Source organism: Crocodylus siamensis, chromosome 13 (assembly GCF_052110815.1).
Source record: "Crocodylus siamensis isolate JL-2025a chromosome 13, ASM5211081v1, whole genome shotgun sequence".
Lineage (NCBI taxonomy): Eukaryota > Metazoa > Chordata > Crocodylia > Crocodylidae > Crocodylus > Crocodylus siamensis.
In genome coordinates this window covers 15878919-15906420 of record NC_143407.1, presented here as the reverse complement: position 1 = coordinate 15906420, position 27502 = coordinate 15878919, and the positions used below count along the sequence as shown (strand labels likewise).

Here is a 27502-nt window from a genome sequence, read left to right as displayed (position 1 = left end):
GTGCCATCAGGTAATCTGGGTATTCCACTCCTCTAAACGCAGTTACTGATTAAGGGCGCTTTGGTCTCTTCACGAAAAGAGGCCCCAATTCTCAGGGCCTCTTTACAATTGTGCTCCAAGAAAAGGAGCACTCAAAGAAAAGGAGGGTCTCTCACCTGCCCCGAGAGCTGCGCCTGGCAGTAGAGGGCTGACACGCTGGGCACTGCCACTCGCCATCTGGTATCTCATAGAGTGCCGGTCTCAGGCAAAACAGGTGGAAGGCTTTATTGCACTCATCACATAGGATCAGCTTGTCATCTTCACCTAGGAAAAGAGAGCCCATGCATGAAGTTCAGAGCCACGGTCCCAGACACCTGCAGCTGCAGTAGCTACCATACGAACAGAGACAGAGACAAAGGTAGAAGGTGACAACGCCCCCTCACAACACTGCCATTGTACCACAGTTCTGCTGCTTCATTGCAAACATCAATATTTAGGATACAAGGAGTTTCCTGCCTGCTGGAACTTAGCTTCACTCAGCTTGGGCACCTTCTGCCAGAGAGGGACCAAGTAGCTTTTCCATTGCCTTGGGAGATCCCTTGCAATGCAGGAAGGCACTGCAGCTGTTTAACAGGTCATCTCATCTAGTTGCTTCTCATCCCTGCTAACATGCCAAGTAAGCCTCCTCTTAACCTAGTTCTCAAAGCCAGTCTTGCGTGTGCAAAGACCATGAGCACAGCCCTCTGGCAAATAAGAAAAAGCACCAAGTCTGTCCAGAAAACAAAGCTCTCCCTGTTTCTGCGTCCTGCTCACGTCTCTGGAGCTCAGCTTGTTCTGTACACAGATACAGACTGAGACAAGAGGTATGCTGAGATAGTACATGCTATCAAACTTTTCTCTCAGGGAGGTGAGAGGAGGGTGGCTACTGGTCTTCCACCCATTGTGGAGGGGTGACTCCTGGTGGTAGGTGATCCCTCCCCTTCCCCACAAACTAGGGACCACCCCAGGTACACATCTTCCTCTATATGCAAGGTGGACACTAGTGGCCCTGGCTGATTTCCTCCCCAACCCTGTTAAAAGTAGTAGCAGAGGGCACATTGTGTCACCTCTCTTGCACTCTCATGTGAAAAACAGCTGCAAGGAGATGCTTTCTCCCAGCTCTTCCACCCCACTACAGCAGACAGGACAGCATGAATAATCTACTTGGCATAATCCCACTTTGCTCTCTCCCCTTCAGTCACAAAGGAGCATTAACCTCTCCAGCCCTCTTCTTGCTTCCCTACACAAGAGATAGGCTTAACTCCCAAGTTTCACAGACCCAGGGAAAATTCCAACTCAGAAATGTGCTTGGTACGAATAAAGACAAAGAATCATTTTCAGACGGTCTCCTTTGAACAGACGGATATGTACAAGGGCTTCTAATATGTACAAGCTTCACCACTACTGCAGCCTAAAGTTGCTGCACAGAGGATATAGGAATACGACAAGCTCCTCCAATCACTAACATTTTAGTGAATTCTTGCTGGTGTTTGTGATGAATCCCAGGTTTTGTAGGACAGCACTAAGTCCACACAAAACTCTGCCCAGGAGGGTTAATTATTATAAAAGAGGCATTTGTGTGTCAAGGGTTTGTGTCTATGGGATGTTCAAAAGAGGAGCTCTCCAGTACAGCTCCTAAGCCAACCCTAAATGAAAAAAGTCTTAAATGCTCTTGGGAGATCTGTGCTTTTCAGTGTTTGTGCCCTGATATTCAGAATTAAAGCACAATCAACTGTAGCACTTGATGATAATTAAAACGCTGTCCTTCTGCATAAGCAGAGACTGCAGAACTTCCAACTGCTAGGCATGATATGGGGCCAGGATACTCACCTTTCTTGCGACACACTTTGCATCTGGCGTTCTCTGCAGACATATCCCACTTGATACAGGCATCCAGCATCCCAAGCAGCACATGCATACGGGAGAAGGTCTGAGCCTCACGAATGGCTGCCTTCCACTTCTCCACGGCTGATGCAACCTAATGACAGAACTATCCATTTACAAACAAAGTACAAGACATGACCCACTATTGTCTGAAGACTTTTTACGTCCCTTCATTGGAACCCGAATAGCTGTAATTCAACTATTGTATTTTTTTCCTTTTCACACAATCTCATGAGCCTTATTTGGGATTTATTCTTGCCTCACTGATCCCAGCATCTAATTCAGAGCACTATAGTTTTGGTTTTTTTTACATTTCATGACCTATGCAAACTCCACTACCTTCTTTACCCTAAACGTTTAACACACAATACTTGTCAGTCTAACAAAATAAAGGACATAGCACAGGGGTGGGCAAAATATGGCCTGTAGGCATATTTCCCAGCAGCAGCGGCTCCTTCTGGCTGCCTCTGCCAGACCCAGCCTTGCTGCCCAGGCACCCTGGCCCGTCTGCCCTGCACCCATCACCAGGGGTGGGACACGCACAGGCAGGGCGCGTGGCTGGGATGACACCCCAGGCCAGCAGGGTGCAGTATCCAGCAGCAAGGCTGGGAAGACCTTGGGGCAGTGACAGTGTAGAGGTATGGCCAGGGCCAGGGCAGAGCCACTATCTGCTGCCTGCACACCCCTGTGACAGGCAAGGGTTCTGCAGGCAGGGGCATGCAGGAAGCAGATTGTGGCTCCATCCCGACTCTAGCCCTGTACCATCACCACCCCAAAATCCTGGTGCTAGATGCACCTTCCTGCCCAGCCACACACCTTGCCCACATGGCTCCCAGCTGGCCTCCATAGAGACCCCAGGATCACGAGGCCATGACAGTGCAGGGCTGGGGCAGAGTCCTGGTTCTGTAGGCAGCGACATGCAGAGAGCACATCACAACTCTGCCCCAGCCCCATGCTGTCACTGTCCCAAGATCCTGGGGTTTCCCTGGCCTTGCCCACCCATCTCACTTTCCGGTGCTGCTCCCCACTGAACTGCAGCCCCATCCCAACCCCTGGCTATGCATCCGCCATTCCCCGCTGGACTGTGGTCCCATCCCAACCACCTGGCTGTGCACCCTGCTTGCATGGCTCCTGCCCCTGGTAACGGGTGTGGGGCAGCCAGGCTGGAGTGGCCTGCGAGGGGGGTTGAGTCTAGCAACAGCAGCCAGAAGGAGCTGCTGCTGCCAGGAAATGGAGTCTGGCCACGGGCTGAAACCAGCATTTCGCCCACCCCAGACATAACAGCACCCTTAAGTGTAGGATGAACATTACAAGGCAGCTAGGCCCACTCAGTTCTGGTCCTGGCTGCCTCGGACAGTCTGTGCTGCCCTCCAGTGGACACTTGTGAGCCACTCAAGACCCAAGTCCGTCAGTAAGATCCATCAGATAGTTTGCCCTCAACACCGTTTAGTTGGCAAATGAGTGACAGTTACATCAGCGACAACGACATTCGACAAGGCAAGGAGTTCTGAGCTCCACATATGAAGTCAGTTACTTTCAAATGAAACAAGATTAATTCAGTATAGCGGAAGTCCTAACACTAGTTTGCAAAGTAGAAAATGAGCAATAGAAACAGAGATGTGCACCAGCTCAATCACTGGAGTCTACACAGAGCAAGCCATGTGTGAAATCTTAAGCTCAGCACCAGGGGCTTCGAAACAAAGTTACGGCAAAGCGGAAATGCACCAGAACAGAGGAGCAATACAGAGCCACTGTGTGTTCAATTAAAACACTAATCCTCTGCTTCACAACAAATGAGACGATGGTCTAGTCATGACAGGGACATAATAGGACTCAAGTTAATGTTCTTCTAGCCCAGGAGAATGAAAAACAAACAGTGAAGTGTCAGATGGGAAAAAAAACTAAAAACTCTGCAGCTGACAGCAATTTAGGAGCCAAACAAAACCCATGATTTTTGCAGAGTTGCACATTCTCCTCCCCCTGAATTCAAGGAAGCACAGTGTGTATTAGATGCTTGGAAAAACACGCAAACTGTTTTAATATCCTAATAGCCTTGCCGCTGCTGCTGGTGTGGTACCTGAAGCAGCAGACAGCCAGGACCAGAGGAAAACTGCAGAGAAAAAAGAGTGGTGGCAGACTGCAGGGCATGCTGCCATTTCTTGCAGAACATTGCTGAGGTGCTTCGCATGCTGTATAAAATTGATTTTCCAAGTAACTGTTCCATATTTTTTGCTGTTAACATAGTGGATAATGGCTGGGCCAAGATAAATCTGCAAAAGCTGTTGGCAGATATTGTTCAGATTTTTCTTCCCAAGTCTGTGGAATGCAACAAATCTTTAGCTTTGCTTCCCAAGCTTTATGAGGCTTGGCCACTGGAGCAGTACTGTCTGGAAAGAGCTCAGACTGTTGCTGCACTTCACAGTGCAGGAGGTTCAGTGAAGTGACCTATGCATCCTGCTGCCTGGAAGGTGGCAAATAGAGAAAAATACCAAAGGATGAAGGAATAGGGTTTGCTCCCTAGTCATTCTTCAGTTCAATGTCTGACTTGGAAAAGAGAAATGAAAAGCAGACAAGAACATCTATCAACTGGCAACCTGCTGCTATAAAAATCCTCATGTGAACAAGTAAGAATTGATTAACTGGTTGCTGAGCTGCACTTGGAAAGCCTGGCTGCATTTCATGACTACTGCATCCAAACCTAATGCTAACAGACCTCCTGCCTATTCCCTTACACTGACCAGCAGAGAAGATGGGTGATATACCATCCATTCAGTCTGCTCAGGTCACTGTTGCTCTGTGGACAGAAAACATGTGGTTACGTTTTTTGTACTTTCCCTGGAGCTGGCTGATGGATGCATCATGAAAACTGAAACAAGCAGCTTGTTGTCAGGCCTTAAATCAGGTGAGAATTTTGCTGGTAACACTATGTTGGTCAGGAGCACGCTCTCCAGCCAACAGGCCCTTATGTAGGCAGTTATACCAACAATACACCTATGCTGATACAGCTATTTTTAGCCAGAGGGAAAAATGTAGCTTTTCTGCTGCATCCTGTAGTGTTTTGCCATACAATGTAAGTTACTGCTATACCCACAGCTAGTTTTACATCAAAACCAACAATGCACTCAGTTTTAAATTCAGGCTGATGCAGGAAGGGGAGAAGAGATGCAGCTGCCTTACTACTCATTTGCATTTCAAAACAGTGATATTTTTGTAATTCCATTCAAGATCCAGGCTGTCGTAACAACGCCACCTTCTGATCATTTCCTAGGATTGCACAAAGTAAGGTTCAGGTAAACAAGGGTGAGAAGACTGATTACGCACATGCCAAACAAGACTAGGTATGCCTAAGTAATTCCCAGCTAGACGGAGATAGTACTACACTGGCTGGGTTATAAACTGCTGCCGAGACACAGGCAGGACAGTAAGAGCAACAAGAGACTTTTTTGTCTTCTGCTCCAGCCGAACCTGAACCTCTGGCTTTGGAACAGCTGGCAGGATTCAGTCACCCTAGACAAGCTAAGTGGTGCTGGAAAAAACAGCCTACATCTGAACCCTGCTGGACACATCCCCAAACCGTGTTTATCCTACTATCCCTCCAGCTTATTTGCAAAGTGGGAGCATAGAGATTTTACAGCATTTCATTAATACAAGAGGAAATTCAACCACATTAGGAAAATTAGCCTGGTTTTAACAACAGGTGCCAAAAATCTCCACTCCCAACTCTGAGATGCATGAGGTAACACAAGTTCAACACACACTGAAGCAAAGTGTGCTAGACCAGTGGTTGTCAACCTTTTTCATCTGTGGGCCCCTAAACAATTTTGAATGGAGGTGCAGACTCCTTTGAATTGTAACTGTGTATTCACAAACTTTTGATTGATCATGGTCATCTTTTGCAGACCCCTTAGACCCTCAGGGGTCTGCTGACCACAGGTTGAAAACCACTGTGCTAGACTTTGCTCTAACAAATGACCCTTCATGACCCAGTCCATAGGGAAAGGACAACTTAACACCACTAGAGGGAGAAGAATGATTTCACATTTTAACACTTACTACTGTGGCTCATTTGACACCATTATAGAAAATGTCTCATTTTCCTGGGGTTGGAAATACCTCAGTTTTGAAGCCTGGTTCTGCTTTGGTGCCAGTAGAATGACTAAAAGCCTTGTCTACATAGAGTTACACCTATAACCTGTCAGAAACCATGCCAAAATTGACTCTGCTGAACACAGGTGGAGTTAAAACTGTGTCATATTTGATACAGGCACCTTTACAATCTCATAAACATTACTGTAAATACAGGCAATTGAGAGATCCAGGCCATTTCTATCCCAGGAACAATCACCTCTAGAGCTAAGTTTTCTGTCAGGATTTTATGATTTGCCCATTTGCAAATCAAGGCTCCACAGTGCAATGGACAGAAGGATTTGGAACATAACATGTTGTTTTTCTACATTAAAAAAAATTAGTTTGAATACTGCAAAAAGCCCTGGATGATGTATGACTTCTCACCAATTCTGGCAACTCTACTCCAAGCACAACAGATTACTTCTCTCCCATCAAACAAGGGTTTAGTAATGTTGGTAAGAGTCAGTGCACTGAAGAAAATGCATCCTAGGAAGCAAACAGGCTGTGTGGTCTTCCATTTTCAGAAGTGTCTGGGTTGATTTAACTGGAGCTTTTACCACTGCCTTCAGTGGGAACTGAGGTCAGCCACGATGGAGTACTTTTCAAAGCCAGACAATTTTGAAACCCATATCCCCCACAGTGAACTGCACAGTTTATAGAAAATGAGGGTTGGAAGCGACCTCAGGAGGCCATCTAGTCCAGCCCCTGCTCAAAGCAAGATTGTCCCCAGCTAGATCACCCCAGTCAGGGACTTGTCTAGCCGGGTCTTAAAAACCTCCAAGGATGGAGATTCTACAACCTCTCTGGGTAACCTGTTTCAGTGTTTAACTACCCTCTTCATAAGAAAGTTTTCCTAATAATATTATTACCCTTTGAGCCCAATGATGCAGCCAATTTTCTATCCATCTTACAGTCCCTTCATCCAACCCGTACTTTCTTAGGTTGCTTGTAAGAATGTTCTGGGAGACCATATCAAAAGCCTTATGAAAAGCAAGATATATCACGTCCGTTGTTCTTCCTGCATCCACAGAGCCACTCATCTCATCATAGCAGGCAATCAGGTTGGTCAGGCATCCCGACTGTTCACCATCTCCTCCACATGTTTAGAAATGGATTCCTTGAGGACATGTTCCATGATTTTTTCAGGGACTAAGGTGAAGCTGAATGGTATGTAGTTCCCTGGATCCTCCCTCCTTCTTCCCTTTTTTTAAAGATAGGTACTTTATTTGCCTTTTTTCAATTGTCTGGGACCTCTCCTAATAACCACAAATTTTCAAAAATGATGGGCAGCAGCTCTGCAATCGTATCAGCCAACTCCCTCAGCAACCTCAGGTACATTGGATCCAGCCCCACGGGCATGTACACATCCAGCCTTTCCAAATAGTCCCTAACCTGTTCTTTCACCCCTGTTGGCTACTCAACTTCTCCCCAAACTGTGTTGCCCAGTGAAGCAGTCTGGGAGCTGACCTTGCCTGTGAAGACTGAGATTAAAAAGGCACTGAGCACATCAGCCTTTTCCATATCATCCATCATCAGGCTGCCTCCCCCATTCAGTAAGGGATCCACACTTTCCCTGACCTTCCACTTGTTGATGACATCCTTGTAGAAATCCTTCTTGTTACCCATGATATCTCTTGCTAGCTGCAATTCCAACTGCGTTTTGGCCTTCCTGATTTAATCTCTGCATGCCTGAGTAATAGGGGTGTGTGAAGCTGGCAGTATTTGATTTGGATTCAGCTTGATTTGGGGGACAGCGATTCAATTCGCTGATTTGGATCACTGTCCCGATTTAATTCATCAGAATCTGAAGATTTGATTCAGATTTGGAAAAATAAAAAATAGAAAATTTGGCCATAGACAGAGCTTTATATGTTTTTTCTACATACCTTGAGGTACCCGATACAGCTCATGAATGCCAAGATGGTGGGGTGGATGAAGCGTCCCACGGGAGTGCAGGGGGGGCCCCCTGCATGCTTGGTGGGGGACCTGGAAGTGGACCGGAACTACTTCTGGTCCACCACTGAGCATGCAGAGGACTACCCCACATTCCCCCAGCTCAGTGATCACCCACAGGGGGACCCCAGGTGCCCCCCTAGACCCAGGAGGCACCAGTCGCTAAGGCAAGGGGCAGGGGTCCCCCCGCACACTCCTGGAAGTGGACTGGAAGTACTTCCAGTCCACTTGCGGGTCTGCCACCAAGTGCACAGGGGACCCCCCCTGGGCTCCCATGGGATGCTCCATCCGCCCCAGCATCTCAGCATTCAGGAAGCGCCCGATACCTTGAGGTACATAAAAAAAACAAACAAACCCAAACATATAAAACTGTGTCTATAGCTGAATTGTCGAATCTCTCCGAATCAAATTGGAGGCTTCCAATTCAAATTCAGAGAGACTAGTGACTCTCCTGATTAGATCTGGCTTCAGAGATTCAGCCTCTAAATTGGGCCGAATCTCATCCGAAGTGAATCAGTGACCGAAGCTTCATCTAATGAGCAATACTCTTATAGTCCTCCCTAGTTGTTTGTCCAAGTTTCTACTTGTAAGCTTCATTGTTTTGTTTCATCTCACCGAGTTTCCTGCTAAGCCAAGTTCCACAATTCCATGTCACATCTGTACCTGGATGGTCCATTTCAGCTAAAGCACCAGTACAGCTTCTTGATCAAGTGGTTGCAGTGTCCTCTCCATATAGTAACTCTTTCTGAAAGGGAGTTAGCCTGCCTGGGCTCCTGCATCTCAAGCTCACATTTTCACTCCTGCCATGTAGCTTCCCTATTGTAGGCAGATGCAGTTCAAGTTGCGTGAAACCTTCAATTTAGTATCCCCTGGGTCTCCCTACTCATTCCGGTTTTCTCCTCATTTTTGTTCCTCTGTGTGTAGCATATTATCCTACTCAGCATCACATTCCCCTGCTGCCCAAGAAACTTCAGCATCCCAGCTTTTTCCATTGGTGAAGGTATTAAGAAACTCTCACCTGCTTCACTAGTCTTTTTCAAGCGATACAGCATTTCCATTACACTTTCTAAAAATACTCTCAAATAAGCTCTTATCTGCGCATCTGACCAAAGTTGGGAGTCCAGGACTCCTTGTGCACTACAGTAGGACCCAAGAAATAAAACACTGGCTAGCGTAATGGTTTTAAGGAGGGACAAAAAGAGAGGAATAGAGCTTTAGGTACTCTAGCATAACTTAATCTCAACAAAACTCTTACTTTGTACTGTAGTCGGGGCAAATTACTCAGCCCCATGACACTCAATTAACTGCACAGAGAAAGTGAGAAAAGTAATGCTGGACTTAGGGGAAATATATGGTGCATTTCTCCCATGGAAGGAAGAGTTGTTTAAAACACAGTAAGGGACTCTACAGTGACCAATACCTTGGCTTCTTCTGCCATTTTCTTCTCTTCATCAACCTCCTCAGCCTTGGCAAGAGAGTCATCTCCTTGATGTTTCCTTCTCTTCTGCTTGGGGGCCATGAAACCTTGTAGGAACTTTTTAATGACACTGGCCTGGAGGGCAATCACACACTCTCCAAAATCTTTCAAGTTCTCCAATGAATACACCTGTTAGAGACAGCAGAAAACCATGGAAAATATGACTTTACCCTCCACAACAGCGATACTATATACCACTATACACATAGATACCTGACAGCCACTGCACCATTTCTGCCTAAAGAAACAGAACCTTTTATTTCTAATATGCTTTTCCCTATGATAACTAGATAGCTAGTAAACATTAAACAGCTCCTCAGTTCAGTCACTTCAGCAGCCAGAAATAAATCAACACCAAGGAGCTCTTCTTCCACAACCAAGCACATAAAAATTTACAGTATACTAGTTACTCTGCATTAAGTCTCCAAACAGGCCTCTGACACATGTTACACTTAATATCCAATTAGCTGGTTAATTACATTTTTACTGACCTGGCCAGATGCTCATTCAACTAATAGCATGATAAAATGAAGAATAAGCACAAAGGTATTACACAAAATGAGCAATAAACTTTGTGGTCAATTCCTAGGACACCTTTAATTAAGCGTGTGGCAAGTGCTCCCAGTCTCTGGAAGACTCTGGAGCCTTTCAAGACTCCCATGTGCACCTGATCAGGGCTCCCAGCCACAGCAGGGTTTCCCTGCATCAGCAATTTGGCACAATGGGATCTGATGCAGGATCCCACAATCATGTTTCCTACCATGCACTTGTGGCATGGCAGGAAACACAATTGTTGGAATCCCACATCAGATCCCATCACACCTTTACATTAACATCTGTCAGGGGCCTTTACACCAAGTTAAATAAGCTCCCTTGCGCAAAGGTACTCTTAACGTGCTCTAACTGGCAGGACATTAGTGTGATTAGTGGATGCACTGCAGATTCACACTCTAGCTCACTGCACACTATCCTGTGTAGACAAGTCTTTAGTCTCCTCATCAACATAGCTAAGGAGTCTTCATTGTTTTCAGAAGCAGGTCTCTACCACTCCCCCAAGCCCTGAAGACTGATCCTGAACTGGAAGTTTTCAATTTTTTGGGTCTTCAAGAAGTGACCCCTCATCATGAAACCTGCTAATACTGACAGAGAAGCTAGAATTGCTGCTGAGGTGAACTCTCTCATGCACTTTTTTGGTTCATGAGAAAATACTGATGTTCTGAAACCCATGAACAGCGTGAGCTTTGGGTATTTGGTCTTTGTCTGTCCTAGATTTTTCATACTCGGAACATGAGCTTAAAGTATAATTCCCTTCTTCTCTCACCTTGGTTTCAAACTCTGACGTCACATCAACATATCCCAGCCCTCCTTTCTGCAGCCGTGTGGCAACTTCAATGAGATCACTTCTGAGGTAGTTCAGCAGCTCCTGATTGCCATCACAGGACTTCAGGCCCAGGTTCTGTTTCCGAGCCAAATGGATAGAATGTGCAACATCCTGATATCTGGAAAAACAAGGAGAACTTTAGAACATGTCCACGCCACTAGGTAAACTGTATCCCATTATGGATAGAGTATGAAGAACAAAGTAAGCCCGGCTCCAAAGCAGATGCAGGTTTTATCAGCTACAGCAATGAAGAACTTGTAATGACATTTTCAAAGGAAGCTGTGGCCCTGCCTCTAGAAGATAGAGGAGCAGACCCCTATTATTTCCAGCTGTCACTGGATCAGTTTAAGAGATACAGGACATCTCAGATCAGTGAAAGTCTAATCTGTCAAGAATTTGCAATAACAGGCTCAAAGGAAAGCAACCTCCCTTGTTACCCCTTTCTTTTGGGCATACGTGAATACAGGCTTGCTTTAATGCTTCAGTGATGGCAGCAAGACTTAATTTGCGTAGCATGTGCCTGCTTTGGACAAAGAGCCTGCAAAGAGATGAGTGGTCTGACCTTTTCTGCAGCCGCTCCCTCAGCTGACTCTCTCTTATCCCTTGGGCATGCAGGGAATCCAGCAGCTCATCCAGCTCCTTCTGGCTATCACAGAGAAACCTGTAAGACAAGACATGCCCACCATCAGCTCTGCTCCCTCGGGCAATACAAAAACCTCCTCTGGAGATAGGCATGGATGAGTCCTGACTTACAGGTATTTGTGAACTATTTTCCAATTCCACAAGGCATGGTAATCAACTGTTCCAATTATGATGGCATAAGAGGCCTAACTAAGGCCAACTCCATATGCCATGGCTTGGATCCAACCAAATTCAAGATGGAGAAAAAAGTAGATGGGAAAGAAAACCAGTTTTATTCATGTCAGATTTTTTTTTTGGATTAGATTTGTTTACAACTGGCATTTGAATTTACAGCCATCTGTCTCAAAGGCTAGATTCACTAAATTATAGCCTTTTAGAGTAAAATGAACGTCAGTTTGATGTGCCGGAAAGGACTGGCACGTTACACATGGCATAGCACAGCAATTTCATCACATGCTTTGTATAGTCTTCAACTTCAGTATTTTCCTTGGGCTGATAAAATAAGAAAGCAAAGAGTCTGGTCTGAGCTGTGACTGCTGATGCTCACAGATTTTTTCCTGTTAAGGTCACCCACTCTTGCAGGTGCAGCAGTTCTTACTCAGGCTGGTGGCAGTAACTGAGAAAGCTTGTGCAAGATTCTCATCCCCCAAGCCTCTCTGAACATAGGCTTTAGGGCTAGTGCAACTGCACAAATCTAACAGTACAACACCCTAGAGAATACTATGTGCAGGGTGCTACAGAAGCGCTCTGGCATTACCACTGAAGGACCACTGAATCAGATTTTTTGTGCCAGATATAAGATTACAACCAAGTATAGGTTGAGACCAATCTGTCCAGTTGTTTTGTTACCCTCCTTTTTAAGGTGCTGTGGAATTCCTCTTCCAGTTGAGACTGGTAGAAAAATTGTCACAGCCCAGATCTCCCAAGATTTAAGCAGAAACTCCTTTGTTTGAAGACCAGAGAAAAGATGCCAAAACTGGGTTTCAGATGGAAACTGTTGCAATAGAAAAGCTGAGCATTTCTGAGCATAATGAAGTAGAGACAAGGGTTTTGAGGGACTATATGCCTGGAGGAGTCCTTAGATCAGGGGTGGGCAATTATTTGGGCCCCAAGGACCACATAGGGACCTTTGATGAGCTGTTGTGAGCTGGGTCAGCATCCCTCCCCCATGCAACAACTCATCAAAACTCCCTATGGAGCTTTGGGTGGGTGGGAAGCAGTGTTTGGGAGTGGGACAAATGTAAGCCACCCCCCCCGCATGCCCTACTCCATTGAGGGAAGTGTGTGGGGGGGGGTGTATGGAGGTGTGTGGAGGGGCATGTGCGTGTATGGGGGGGCAGTGCCTGGGAGCAATCTGCTGGTGAGGAGAGGGAGAAAAAGATGGAGGGAGTATGCAGCAGAGCTCACCCAGTTGGGCAAGCCCTGTCCGGGGCAACCTGTGCTGTGCTTCCACCCACATCTGCCAGCCCTAGCCAATGCAGCTTCTGCCCAGGCTCGCATTGTCACCAGGAAGCAAGCAGGCACAGTAGCATCCAGTTGGCTGCAACTGCACTGGGAAGTTACCCACAGGAAGCTGTATGCTGCCTGGGCCCAAGGGCTGCTCTTCTCTTCTTGCCTGCAGCTGCAGCTGCTGCTCCTGCCATGCAGCTCTGGGTGGGCAGGAGCGAAGCTTCAGGCAAATGGCTCCTGCTTAGGCATACAACTCCGCCTCTAGCCCCCAGCTGCCTTCCACCCACCTGGTGTGATGAGTGACAGGAGCCACTCAACTGAAGTTTCCCCCCTGCCTGCCCAGGGCAGCACAGCAGAGGCAGAGGCAGAGGCAGGAACAGCAGCTGCAGCCGGAGGCAAGGGGAGGGGAACAGCTCCATCAACCCAGGTCCCAACCAGCATGCAGCTTCCGGTGGGGCTGTTGCTGGTGCGGCTGCAGCTGCCCAGGTGCTGCTGTGCTCCCCTTGTCTCCAGCAGCCACTCCTCCTCCCACTCCTCCCTGTGGGAAGTGAGGGGAGCAAAGGAGCATCCGGCTGGCTGCAGCCACACTGGGAACAACCCTGGCAGCGGGACCAGGGCCAGCACAGGCTGCCCTAACAGGAGCGGGTGGCACTAAGCCATGGAGCACTGCAGGGGCAGCCATGGGCCGTATTTTGCCCACCCATGCCCGAGATGAACCACCCAAGTACTTACGGAGGCATTCAGTGTAGGAGGAAAGGGTGCAGAATGTTTAAGAGTTAGACTACGAGGCCAGGGAAGAGCCTGCATTTGTATCAGGGGCAGGCAAAGTCTGGCCTGGGGTGGACTGCATTTCCCAGGTCTCCATGGAGACCCCAGAAGCAGCAGGGCCATGACAGCATGAGGCCAGCATCTCCATGGAGACCAGGTGAAGCAGCGCTTGCAGAGCTGGTTACGGAGCTGCTCCAGGGCTGGGGCTGGGATCTTGCAGCGGTGATAGCATGGGCTGGAGCTGGAGCAACCTGCACACCCCTGGGGCACTAGATCACAGCTCTGCCCTGGCTCCAGCCCACAACACCCCTCACCCAACCCTGGAGCAGCTCCCCACCCAGCCATGCGCCCTGCCAGCGCACTCTTCTCCACAGAGAACCTGGCCCTGCATTGTCATGACTCCTGGGGTCTCCATGGAAACCTGATGGAGCGATACAGGCAGGAGTTGCTGGGAAATTGAGTCCAGCTACTGGCTGGATCTGCCATTTTGCCCATCCCTGATCTATATGAATTTGTGTCATCTGCAAAGGAACATTTCAGTTTGAGATGGGATATATCCTGGCCCCCCACTTTGTGTTTGTATGGGGCAAGTGGGAGGGGAAGAGAACAACAATATACTAGGAACAGAAACACACCAAATCTCTGTATAAAGGAGGGGAAATGGGGTAGGGGGGCAAGGACTAGAATTTTTGGGGACTGTAAAGAAATCCTCTTCTGTCTATCCCGGGCTGGGGACATTCCATACATCTCTCTCTTTCACTTGCCTGATTCAGGTCAACCAAGTGCAAAGTGATGCACCTGGGGAAGAACAACCCCGGAAGGCCTTCGACACTGTCTCTCACCCCATTCTCATCAAACAACTAGGGGACTGTGGTGTCAACACTCACACAGTCAAATGAGTTGCCAACTGGCTGGAGGGCCGCACCCAGAGAGTGGTGGTGGATGGGTCATTTTCAGCTTGGAGGGATGCGGGCAGTGGTGTCCCTCAGGGCTTGGTCCTCGGGCCCGCACTGTCCAACATCTTCATCAGTGACTTGGACGAGGGAGTAAAAAGCACCCTGCTCAAATCTGCTGATGACACTAAGATGTGGGGGGATGGGGGCACGCTAGAAGGGAGGAATAAGCTGCAATCGGACCTAGACAGGTTACAGGGGTGGGCGGACGAGAATAGGATGGGATTCAACACTGACAAGCGCAAGGTACTGCACCTGGAGAGGAAGAACCAGCACCATACCTACAGGCTGGGGAACTCCCATCTCATCAGTGCAGAGGCAGAAAAGGATCTTGGAGTCATCATTGATGCCAAGATGAATATGGGAAGGCAGTGTGGGGATGCAGTCAGGAAGGCCAACCGCACCTTGTCATGCATCCACAGATGCATCTCGAACAGGTCCAAGGAGGTGATCCTCCCCCTCTATGCACCACTGGTCAGGCCGCAGCTGGAGTACTGCGTCCAGCTCTGGGAGCCGCACTTCAAGAGGAATGTGGACAGCATGGAGAGGGTCCAGAGGAGGCCACTCGTATGATCAGGAGACAACAGGGCAGGCCCTATGAGGACAGGCTACAGGACCTGAACCTGTTCAGCCTCCACAAGAGAAGGCTGGGGGGGATCTTGTGGCCTGTTATAAACTAGTCAGGGGGGGATCAGCAGGCACTGGGGGAGTCCCTGTTCCCCCGCGCACCGCCAGAAGTGACCGGGAATAACGGTCACAAGCTGGCAGAGGGTAGACTGAGGCTAGATATCAGGAGGCGCTACTTCACGGTCAGGGCAGCTAGGGTCTGGAACCAACTTCCAGGAGAAGTGGTGCTGGCTCCTACCCTGGGGGTCTTTAAGAGGAGGCTAGATGTACCCCTTGCTGGGGTCATTTGACCCCAGTACTCTTTCCTGCCATGGCAGGGTGTCGGATTAGATGATCTACTCAGGTCCCTTCCGACCCTAGAAACTATGAAACTAAGAACAGGCCTTATGAGGAGAAGCTAAGAGGCATGGGACTCTTCAGCTTGGAGAAGCGAAAGCTCAGGGTTGACTTGGTAGTAGACTATAAATATATAAGGGGTGTGCACCAGGAACTGGGAGAACGTCTGTTCAGCAGGGCACCCGAAGGGAAGACAATTCTAATGGCCACAAACTGCTGGAAGACAGTTTTAGACTGGACGTAAGGAAAAACTTCTTTACTATCAGAGTCTGGAATAGACTCCCCCCATAAGTGGTGCAAGCACCTGCTCTGGGTACCTTTAAGAAATACTTGGATACTTAATCTTGCTGGTGTGATCTGACCCCAGCTACCTTCCTGCCCCTTGGGCAGGGGGCTGGACCCAATGATCTTGCAAGGTCCCTTCCAGCACTAATGTCTGTGAAATCTATGAACAGTCTTACTATACACCAGGTAATAACCATTCAGCAAATAGAGACTGGTAGTTGGCTCTCTGCAACTGTAGAGAATGTTAAAAAAAAAAAAAAAGAGAGAGAAAAAACTCACTGAAGCCTGGTATTTAAATTTCATGCTAGCACCTTCATCCTTCGTACCAAAATCCTCAGCAGTGCCTAAAGATCTACTACTACCAAATTTACTCGAGGAGATCGCCCTGATTATAACCCAACACCCCAATTTTACATTTGACATGAAAAAATTATGTGTTGTAATTTTCCAGATACAGACTCTAGTTATTGGATGTTTGCCTTCAATTTGGCACCTACTTTTACATAATACAAATTGTGCATAACATTACCACAAACCAAAGGCTCATGATTTACCACATAGTTCATTGGGCTGGGTTCCACCAGTCAACAGCATTTCAAGCCATGGTCATCTCACAGCTCAGTATGCGTGTACGCTCCAGATACCCCACAAAAGGATCCATATGCTAATAACTCATGACTGGAACCAGGTGTTCTTATCACAAGTCCAGGGACATTCAAAAAATTTATATACAGATGAGGTGCAGGGGAACCTGGTCCACCTTCAGCTAATCTTATGCACCAGGTTGAGAGAGGAGCTGACAGAGTGAACTCTATGCAATGTCAGTTCACCGTAACTGGAGGTGGGGGGTGGAAATCAGCGGTGAGGGGGACTGCACTTAATGCACACTACCATGTCTTATTCAGATGGGCTACACTAAACTATCTTTGTGGTAGTTTCCCACTGTAGGCCGTGTGTTTTAGTTGCATTTAAATCATCTTTATAGCTGGTTTTCACTGCTTTTGGCAGCAGTTTAATAATAGACAATGTATGTAGTGAGATTTTGTTGTGTGCAATAATAAGACGAAGAGGTTTTTTCCCCTGTGCCAAATGGAAGGAGAAACACCTTGTCTTGTATTCAGGTAAATACAGAAGATCACTTACTGATGCTATCAGCAAAAATTTCTTTGGCACTAAAAAATTTGTATGGTTGGTGGTAGTAGACTCCAATGCTCTAACTACATGGTCAGCACCACCTCTAGAACACATTTACCGCTCATTTTTACTTGCACATTCTCTAGAATCAAACAAACAGATTCTTATTCAGGTATCACCCTGTTCTCCAACTTCTTCTGAGGATTCCCCAAGTACAATTACTCCCAGATCACACCCTTGTTCACCCACTATAGACACAGGCTACCCAGAGAGCTCACCCACCACATCCTAGTGTCATCAGGCCTCAGCACCACCTCAGTTTTAGCACTTTATAATAGTAATCTCAATGTTTTTGGACTTGTGGCACCCTTCAATAACTTCAGTGCATTGAGTAGAAACCACATTTAAAAAATCCTAATTTATATATTATAGTGCTTACCTCTTTACAGAGGCAAGACAGTAAGGTAGGGGACCATCCAGGCAGGGACAAGCTTGAACCTGTGCTTATCTGCTTAGTTTATTTGCTAAGGGGCAAGCTGGACACAAGCCCAGGAGCCCCTTCCAATTTAGGACCCTGGGATCCTCACCAGCAGAGAAGTAAAAGCTGCAGTTTTACACTCAGCACCCATTTTTTGGTGCCAAGTTTAAACCTGTGGCTTTCACATTTGCTTCCCTGGGAGCTGGAAGCAGAGCCCCTCTTCCACCAATGGGGCTGGGGGAGCTGTGCCGTGCGTGGGGGAGGTGGGGGGCAGGGAAGAGGAGATGTGAGCTGGGCTGGGACAGCCATGCCCCCTGCCAAAGAGGGGGCAATGGTTCAGGCCAGCCAGGCCAGGAGCACCGTGCCACACTGCGCTTTTGCAGGTGGTAGTACTGGGAGGGCCTTAGGAGCTACAACCGCCCAAAATTCATCTGAGCCCAAGCCCCCTGGGGGCAGCTGAGCTACTCTTTCAGTGCTGTCACCGTCTGCTTGTGCTCCCGGCCAGGTCCAGCCTAGTCCTCTGTATCTGTGTGGCTGCATGGGACAGCTGGGCAGCAGGTCCCTGCACTTAAGTATGACAGGGGCTTGGTGGGGAGTGAAACTGAGCTGCAGGCAGTTAGGAAAAGGAGAGGTGGGGGAAAGGAGAAGGCAGAGAGTTGTCCGTCTGTATATAGGTCTCTGGGTGGGTGGTCCTTGCATGCGTGGAGGTCAGTGGATCCGTATCCATGTGCACAGAGTGAAGGTAGAGTGTGTGCATCTGTGTCTGCGCACCTGTGTGTGCGCACATGTATGTGAGGGGTGTAGGTTGTAGCAGGGTTGGTCTAAGGACATGGGCAGACAAGGTTCTTTGGGTAAATCTGGTGTCTCTTATTAGACAAACTAAATAGTTGGGAAAAATGTTCTTAGCAACATTTTGGGTTTAAAAACCCTTTGTCAGGCTAAGGAAGCATCTCCAGTTGGTGTGTGCTCTTCCTGGATGGAATGAATAGCCAGAGGCTGGTCTGCATGCAAGCCAGTCAGTGAAAATATAAAACTAAGGAGTCAGTGGGTGAGAGACAGGATGAATGCAGTGGGTAAATAGTGGAGAGGTACTTGGGAAGTCAGATATCAAGCAGGTTACAACGGTGTCATAAATCCAATGTATAATGTTTAGTCCATGATTTTTTGTATCCAGGTTGATGAAGTGAAGTTCATAGGCTTGGCTGTGAAAAGTGTTTTGTGAATTCCCTTTGAGGATAACAACTGGGAGATAGGAGAGAGGGTGGTTTTCTTGTGAGAAATGTGCCCCTGCTGGTAAATTGGGTATTCTTGCAGTTGTTGTTTGGTTTTTCCTACATATTTTCCATCAGGGCATTTGGTGCATTGGATAAGATGTACAACGTTTCTGGAGGTACAGCTGTAATATTCAGGAATGCTGATGGTTCTGTTGTGAGGTGTAGTAACTGTGGGGGTGGTGAAGATATGTTGGCAGGTTTCACATTTCTTGTCATGGCATGGTCTGGATCCATTCAATTTGTTTTGAGCTGTAGGAAGTTTGCTTCTGGTGATGAGGTTAGTGAGGTTTGGTGCTTGTTTGAAGGCTAAGATGGGTGGTTCTAGGAAGATCTCTTTAAGAATTGGGTCTCCTTCTAACATGGGTTGCAATTGTTTCAGGATTTTCTGTATAGGTTTGAGGGAGGGGTGATGTGTCAAAACCAGTGGGGGTTTTCCTTCTGTACTGCAGCAATTCTTCACATGGCATCCAGATGGCTCTTTGAAATGTGCACTCTCTCTCTCTGGAGGGAGTGTCCTTGTTTAGTGAAAGTCTTTTTAAGATTTGTGAGTTGGCAATCCTGGGAATTCTCCTCAGTCCAAATTCGGTGGTATCTGAGGGCTTGGCTGCATATCACAGCTTTCTTGGTATGTTTAGGGTGATTGCTCATTATGTGCAGATATGCATGTTGGTCTATGGGTTTCTTGTACAACATCATCTATATTTTATCATTCTGGATGCTGATCATAGTGTCTAAAATGGAGATGTTGGTGCTAGAGTACTTACGAGATAGTCAGATGGAAGGGTGATGATGGCTGAATTTCTGGTGGAACACAGAGATTGCAAGTTTTCAGTCCAAATGATGAAGATGTCATCGATACACCTGAACTATACCAAGGGTTTGATGGTGCAGTCTTTGAGGAATTCTTCTTCCAGGTGGCTCATAAAAAGGTTAGTATACTGTGGGGCCATTTGGGTGCCAATAGCTGTGCCCATGGTCTGGAGGAAGTGCTGGTTATTGAAACTGATGCTGCTGTGTGTGAGGATGAAGTGTACACGGTCAGTAATATCTTTGGTTCTTACATGGAGTTGTCATCTTGCTCTTGCAGGTATGTAAGGCAGACTTGGATGTACCAACATCCAAGGGTGTTGCTGAGAAGGTGGTCTGTGTTTTAAGTTTTCGTAGAAATGTCGTAGTGTCTTGGACAAAACTTGCTCTTAAACCACTTGTCACCCAAAGGACTGATTTGACAAAACCCACTGATTCTCTCACCCACTGACTCCTCAATTTACATTTTCACTGACTGGCTTGCATACAGGCCAGCCTCTGACTTCTTTACTATTCATTCCAACCAGGAAGAGCACATACCAACTGCAGATGCTTCCTCAGCCTGATGAAGGGTTTTTAAACCCAAAAGCTTGCTAAGAAAACATTTTCCAACTATTTAGTTGGTCTAATAAAAGATACCAGATTTACCCAAAGAACCTTGTGTGCCGTGTGTGCGTGTATGTATATTTGGCCGCAGCAGGGGCGAGGAGCAAGCAGAAGAGGCGGACATGTGCCCCCCAGCCTGGCAAGATCCACCCAGCCTCCCCTGCTAGCTCTAGGAGGGGAAAGGGCCCCTCTCCCCAGAGTTCAGCTCACATGGAGGGAGAGGGCCTCCAATTTTGTGCTTGCCCAGGGCCCCAGTAGACCTTAATCTGCCTCTGACCACTGCCCATTACTTAATGGAACAAGTCTGCCACACAATAGGCATGGCTCAAAGCCAAAAGGTCTGAGGTTCATCCACGTGGCAAGAAGACACATTAGTGCTATAGTCACATAAGAAAATGTTTAAATAAAACAAAAAGGGTTGTCAACCAAATAGAAACACTTCCTTGAAATAACTTGTTATTATTTTAAAAATTACCAGCCTGTAGCACCTCTTCATTGAATCAGTCAGACAGCAAAGAATTCTCTTGGATAGGCAGGGGCAGCAAGAATGAACTGAGAGGCAGTTGTGGCCTAGTGTCTGTGCTTTCACATGAGAAGGAAGGACACAAGGCAGGATACAGGCTGGACCCAAAAACACACTACTGGTTAAAAGCTTCTAATCTCATGTGCATGTGGTTCACACGCGCTACAAATGAAATACATGCAAACAATGACTCAAAGGAAAAACTCATCTGTTAACCAGCTCTCTGCTGAGAAAAGAATTGGCCAGATAGGTAGCCAGCGTACATTTTTAATCCCTTAAAGAAAGTGTCTTGGCTTTTGTTCCAAAGAATGAGCATCAACATTGCTTTCCTGAAGTAAAAGGTTGAAATAATCTATTAAATCAAAACTGTCACTGATGACTTAAATTACCGATATCTAACGTCAATCCATTCAGGCCAAGTCTGATGCAATACTACTAGCAAATCAGTCTTACTGCCTTATTAACTGTGATTAATGGTAATATACATCATGCTTCAAAGGTACAGGGGTGGGATGCTACTAAAATTAAGGATATGAACAGATGAACAAATTGCATTGAGTTTAAAAAGGAGGGAAGTGGGAAGAGACTTACTGTGGCTCAGTGATGCTCAGGAACTGTGTCTGCTCCTGTCCCATGGTAAGTGAAAGCTAAAACTGGGGCAGCTTATCCCTGAATGAAAAATGAAACACGGCTAAGTTACCGTGGTTTAGCTTCTAAGTACCGCAGGACAGGAGTAGAACCATAAACCAGGTACCATGGAGCAGCTGACACACAGTAAATCACTACTTCTTAGATTTAGTATAAATTTGTTCATCTGCTCATGCCCTAATTCACCTATTAAATGGGACAGCTGAAAGAATAAGAGTCAGGCTACAGAAGGTACCATCAGAAGTTAAAATAGGAAGTATCATAAACAAAATAATGCCAAACATTCCTATTATGTTGCATCTTACTACAGAAGCAGAACATGCTCAGGTATGTGACAAAGTAGAATAATCTGTTCCTTAAAGATATTTCTACTCGACTTCCTACACTTCAATCTTCTCTTTGGCAGTGAAGGCAGGCCATACTAGATATTAGCCTTTATAAAACAGCCAAGGAGGATTAGAAACCCCAAATCTTTTTCATAAAGTCAAGACACCCCATTTCTGAGATCAAACTACATACTCAGCCAGTTTCACTGATCTCAAGTTCCCTGGCTATAAACAGAGAAGAAAAAAAATCATATGAAAGCATATTACCATAAGTTTTGTCCCTGTTTGGGTACAGTGGTCTCTATGAAAAGGTCTGTAATGTGCAGAGATCCATGATGAGTGTTCACTCTGCCAGCTGCACCCAAGCTCTTCCGTTTATCTGTAAAACATGTACACACTTAAATGCAGCCTCATTTATGTCGCCTTTAGATCATATGTCATTTTGTACCAATTAAACAGCTTGTATGCTGGAGCATGAGGAAAGAAGTTTGTGCCTAAAAGCTTGCAAAGAAGAATTTTTCCAACTATTTTAGTTGGTCTAATAAAAGATATCAGATTTACCCAAAGAACCTGCCAGCCTGCTCCTAGAATTCTGAGGCAGCAGGGGGCAGAACTACTCAGACAGGCCCTTTTTCACACTAGTCTGAGGAAACAATCTGCTAAAAAACAAACTAAAATCAACACTGATTATACTTTTAATAAAAACAGTTTCTGTCTTAGTAGCTACAGAGAATATATCACTGTAGTAGTAAGGCACATTTCAAGAAATGAACAAGTGGTTGTTATAAATAACACTTATTGCATCTTTACACACTGGACCTTTCTTTGCTAGAAAGATAAATTCAGAAGATTCTCTCAGATTTGAAAAATCTTTTATTCCCAGCTACTACATCTGTTTTTTTTTCCTTTAGTGAGGATTTCGGTGGATAAGTTACTTTAGAACCAATTAAGATGTGTATACTTTTTTTTTTTTAAACATACAGTATCTAATTATTCAAAGAATGTATGCATACGCTATGAAAATATACGCATCAATTCCTATGTTGCACATACAAAAGCTCCTTGCCTGTGCAAATGAATTAAGTGAAGCTATAAACCACATTCTCTCCTCCCTCCACTAAAGCATACGTGATGCAGGACTGTGCAACAGGTCTCTGCTGACACAGTACTAGTATGGGGTATACAGTCACATTGTTAAGGTTTGGTGAAAACAGCTACTAAAGGCTGCTTTGTTTTACAAGAAATCCCCAAAAAGGCTTCATTTTGCTTCTTAAATAAAGTTGTGTCTGTTGGAAAGCAAATGTCTAACACCCAAATGTCTAAGATTGGATTTTGAATGTTATAAGAAAAGCAAGTAATCCAATCAGCTTGGGAGCTCTCTGACGATACAAAAATCAACATTTTGGCAGTTTCTCAGGGAAATTAAGCAGTGAATACTTTTTCAAGAAGGCTAGAGAGAAGCTACTCTCTCGTGGAAAGCTAAGCTGAAAAACAAATGGCAAAAGAGGCAGTTCTTCTCAGCAAAGGAATATATTGCTTTAAACATATCCAGAGTCTATTAGCCAAAAAACAAGAAACGGTACTGGTTGATGTTCAGGAAGAGACTAGATTCCCAGTAAAGACTCTTCTTTCACCTTCTGCTCTGTTCATGAATGTTGCCCTTCCAGCAGCCCAAGTGCTTCCCTGCCTGATTACCCTGAGGACAGAAGGCAGCAACTTCCCCTCTCCAGTATTGCTTCATGGAGTGTGGGTCACTAAAGCTATGTGACCAGTCCAGCTTTGGGTATTTTAATGAATCATGAGTGTGTAAGTATAAGCCTATGTTGAAAGGGACAAAAGCAGCACGGGCAATTTTATTTTTGGAGACCTGAGGCAGTAGCTCAAGGTTCACTTCAGTTTGGAATTAAAAAGGCAGAGCAATTGTGGGATCACTCCACAGCTGCAGGGGTCAGCATCCCTGTTTCTGGTTTCATTCAGAGCTCTGGAAGGCTGCAGTTCCTATTTACTTTGTTTGTTTAGTAGTAAGCGCACTTCTCCATAGAATGGTTACTTGTCACTGTACCAGCGAGATGTAGTCAGTGAGAACCCTACTGTATATGGGCAGGTGCCTCATGCCTCCTTATCCTCCCACAGAAGGTCATTCCAGTCCAGTGAGTGGTGCTGGTCTAGACTGGACAAGCACCTAGCTGGGGTCATTTGACCCTAGCACTCTTTCCTGCCCAGGGCAGGGGGTTGGACTTGATCTACCAACTTCCCTTCCGACCCTTAAAAAAAAAAAAAAAAAAAAAAAATCTATGAAATCGATGATTCTCAACCAGGTTGCTGCAAGATCCTTGTCTGGGTGTAGCTGTGCCTCAGCTCGGTGCAAGTAGATAAGTGCAATGCTCACTCCGTGCCCCAGAATCCTGTCGGCCAGGGGCGCCATGGCTGCCTCCTCCCAACAGCTGGCAGCCCGTGTACTGGCTACTCTGAGCAGCGTGGTCCATAGTGGCAGGTGGATGTGTGGGCAGGAAGACACACAAATGCAGAGCCATGTTTATCAGCCATGTTTGCCCACACAACTCCCCTCACACTGTCAGGGCAAGCAAGAGGGATCACAGGGGCAGGTGGCTCTGGTTTCCAGCATGCAAGTCCCTGGGAGGACCAGCCACAGCAGCACAGCCTGCACCTGCCCCCTCAGGGACAAAGGGGGTAGGGAGGAAGTTCCTTTCCTCTCTCCCAGGTCTCATGTTTTCTGTACCCCTCCCCCCCCCCCCCGACCTTCCCTACAATGCCCATGTACTTTGTGTGCAGCTCAGCACCTCATCCCCACCAGCCGGGTGCCCCCAGGCACTGCTCGTTTTGGTCCAAGGCCTGGAGTTTAGGGGGCACTCCCCCAAGATAACTAAGGGCAGAAACTGGCCCACCAGCTCCCAGGCCCAGCAGTGACCTCGACTCTCAAGTAGGGAGTCGAGGTGCTGCACTGGGAGCAAATGTATCCAAGGGCAACCAGAGCCCCTGGGGTAACTATTATACTTATACTACATTATAATACAGTAAAGTAAAGTAATTAACATGTTAATTAATAATATAATTATTATAATATTCAGATTGCATTTATGTTAGTTTTTTAAATGAAGTGTCACTACATTCTAAAAAACATATGGAGGGGGTGCCTTCAGTCCATAAAGGCTGAAAACCACTGCTCTAGTCTTTTCATCTCAACCACTCCTCAGCTCCCTCCAGACTAAAAGCCCATGTTGCAGGGACTTTGAAAAGGCAGGGACAGAGGATGGCTTCTGGGATTTATACCGACTATGAATTAAATTACTAGTTACTGTACAATAACTAACTGGTCTCTCTCCTTTGAATCTGTTCAACATGGATCCCACTATATGTGAATCACAAGTACTATCTGTTCTGGGATACTGGGAATTAGGGCTGTGCAAAGCTTCGGTCGCTGATTCAATTCAGAGGAGATTCGGCCCAATTTTACAGCTGGATCTCCAAATTGAATCTGGAGACCCATTAATCTCCATCTCGCTCTGTCCCTGGGAAAAAATAGAGGGATTGGCCCTACAAGTTCAGAGTTTGCTGACACTTCATGCTGAGGCAGTAACAATCAAAAGAGGATGCAATTTAACAATCCAATAGCAGCTCAAATAGTGGCTATAAATGCCAATCCAGCATGTTGTTTCAAATGCAGCAGAGAGCCAAGCAATTTTTGGTACCAAAGCCTCAAAAGGAACCATATTATGCTGGAGTACACTTATAAAGAACCATTTCTAATTGGAGGAACAGGTTTTTGTGCTCTATATGAAGATTTTTTCTGAGGTCAAAAGAACAGTTTTTCCATAGTGACTCAAAATCAGCCAACATGCAAGCCAAGATAAGCAACACCTACAGTTCTGGGTGCAAAATCTGGCTAAGTTCTGGGATGATGTGTCTGGGCACATACAGATAGCTTGAATGAAGGATGAATGGACATGTGCAAGAGGCTTGACAGGCAAAGCCATCTCAACCAGTTAATGAGCCATTAGGATGAAGGTAACACTATTTTATCTAACTCTGGGCATCATCCTTTAGACTGAATGAAAGGTGGACAGGATGCCTGCAGAGAACAGGCAATAGGAAGGCCTCTTGTATGGCACTCAGCCTCATGTCCCCCCTAGAACAGAAGTTCAGGCATTGTGTGCTGTTCTTTGTGGCAAAAAGATCTACTGTGGAAACTCCCCAATATTTAAATATTAGCACTATGATTGTTCTCTGCAGTAACCACTTATAGCTGGTAACTAAGGAACTGCTCAAGAAGTCTAGTATGTTGTTACTGGCTCCTGAAAGGCATAAAGTCAATGGAGTTACCCAAGGTGATGGCACCAAGCCTACAGTCTAATGGCTTCTTAGCAGAAAAACAATAACCAGGAACATGCATTATGTTGATATAGCTCATTGTAGATATATTTCAAGGTCTGCACCATCAAGCCTTGCAGCATATACTGGAGGACCCTGAACTCAGATCATTCAAGCCATCCAGGGGATGGGTTCTCAGTATGGTGGGCCTCCATACACACACACACACACACACACACACACAGTAACACAAGCTCAAAGAATAGAACCTTCAATTGAACTGTTACATCACATCCATTCACACGTTCGTCCCTGATGCTTGGCTAGTGACAAAGAGGATACTCAAGAGAAGCCGGATAATCATACCCACTAGGTTGTAGTCATCCTCCTCTTCACCCTTCTTTTGATGGGGAAGGATGAACTTGTAGTCTATGCTGTCATGTACCCAGCCTTTCTCTATGAATAAGCCAGGAACCTCATCTGAGAACAGCCAATACCTGTAGGGAGCATATACATACTGGTGAGCAACCACTGAAGAATACAGGATGCAAGAAAAAAAAAAAAAAAGTACAAGTCACACACGTGTGAAGAGACAGCAAACACCTACAGGCATTCAGTGGTCAGCAATCTTTTCAGGCTTCAGGCCAGAAAGATAAAGTTAGGGTTAGAAGCAGGTGGGTAATTACTAAGACCAGCAGCTGCTTCTCCCCACTGCAGGGCAGGAAGTTCCCTGCCAAAGCCTCATATCCAGATCCAGCCTAGAGGGGCCACAGGCTGCCATCCCCTAGGTTACACTGCTAACAAAAAAATGCATCCTTCAGAAATAAGGTCTCAGTCTATAGCAGAACCAGGACTCACCTCTGCCTTAGCTAACAAGAAGTTTCAGATGCACAGCAATACATCACATACTTGCCCAACATATCTAAAATACTAGAAGAGTCTATTATAAAACTGTACCCTTCTGGGACCTTCAGCAGTGGAGAGGTAGTAAAGGGAAGCAATACAATGAGCCCTTCTACCTGTTGTGATTACGATCAGTGCCTATTGGTGTCCTACGCATCACCAGCTTAGCTTTGGCAATTCCATCTTGGAAAGTCTTCTCAGCTGCAGCTTTGTGTTTCCGGATTCTCTCTTCTTCTGCTTCTTTCTCCATTTTCACTGTTGGAGTAAACACAGCTGTATTAGTTCTTTTTACTTATTCATATTTGCCAAGTAATGAGATAACAGTTCTTCTCTTTGTTTTGGTAAATTAATAACAAGAAGATATTGGACAAATTTACTGGTAACTGATGTTAAGAGATCTTCCCAGTACAATTCTCACACAGCAGACAACCGTCCAGGAACACAGCCTCTGAAGGATCTCAAACTTTAAAAACTGTAGCTGTGCTCATTTCAGCTTCAGAGATTCCCGTAACAATGCAGGAAAAAGTCAGAACAGGAGGATGAACTATACGTGTGTTCTGCTATTCCTTGGTA

At 46.2% G+C, this 27502-nt stretch overlaps 1 protein-coding gene across 1 annotated transcript in view; it reads right to left on the bottom strand.

The window, feature by feature from the left end:
- BAZ1B (bromodomain adjacent to zinc finger domain 1B) overlaps positions 1–27502 on the bottom strand; it is a 78726-nt gene that overhangs the window by 12110 nt on the left and 39114 nt on the right. Inside the window, exons 8-15 of the mRNA XM_090025691.1 lie at positions 27046–27184; positions 26393–26523; positions 21965–22076; positions 11404–11502; positions 10782–10959; positions 9404–9589; positions 1849–1996; positions 156–303 (exon numbers count right to left, since the gene is read on the bottom strand). Of these exons, the coding sequence (XP_089881817.1) occupies positions 156–303; positions 1849–1996; positions 9404–9589; positions 10782–10959; positions 11404–11502; positions 21965–22076; positions 26393–26523; positions 27046–27184 (1141 nt within the window). The remainder of the gene's footprint in view (positions 1–155; positions 304–1848; positions 1997–9403; positions 9590–10781; positions 10960–11403; positions 11503–21964; positions 22077–26392; positions 26524–27045; positions 27185–27502) is intronic.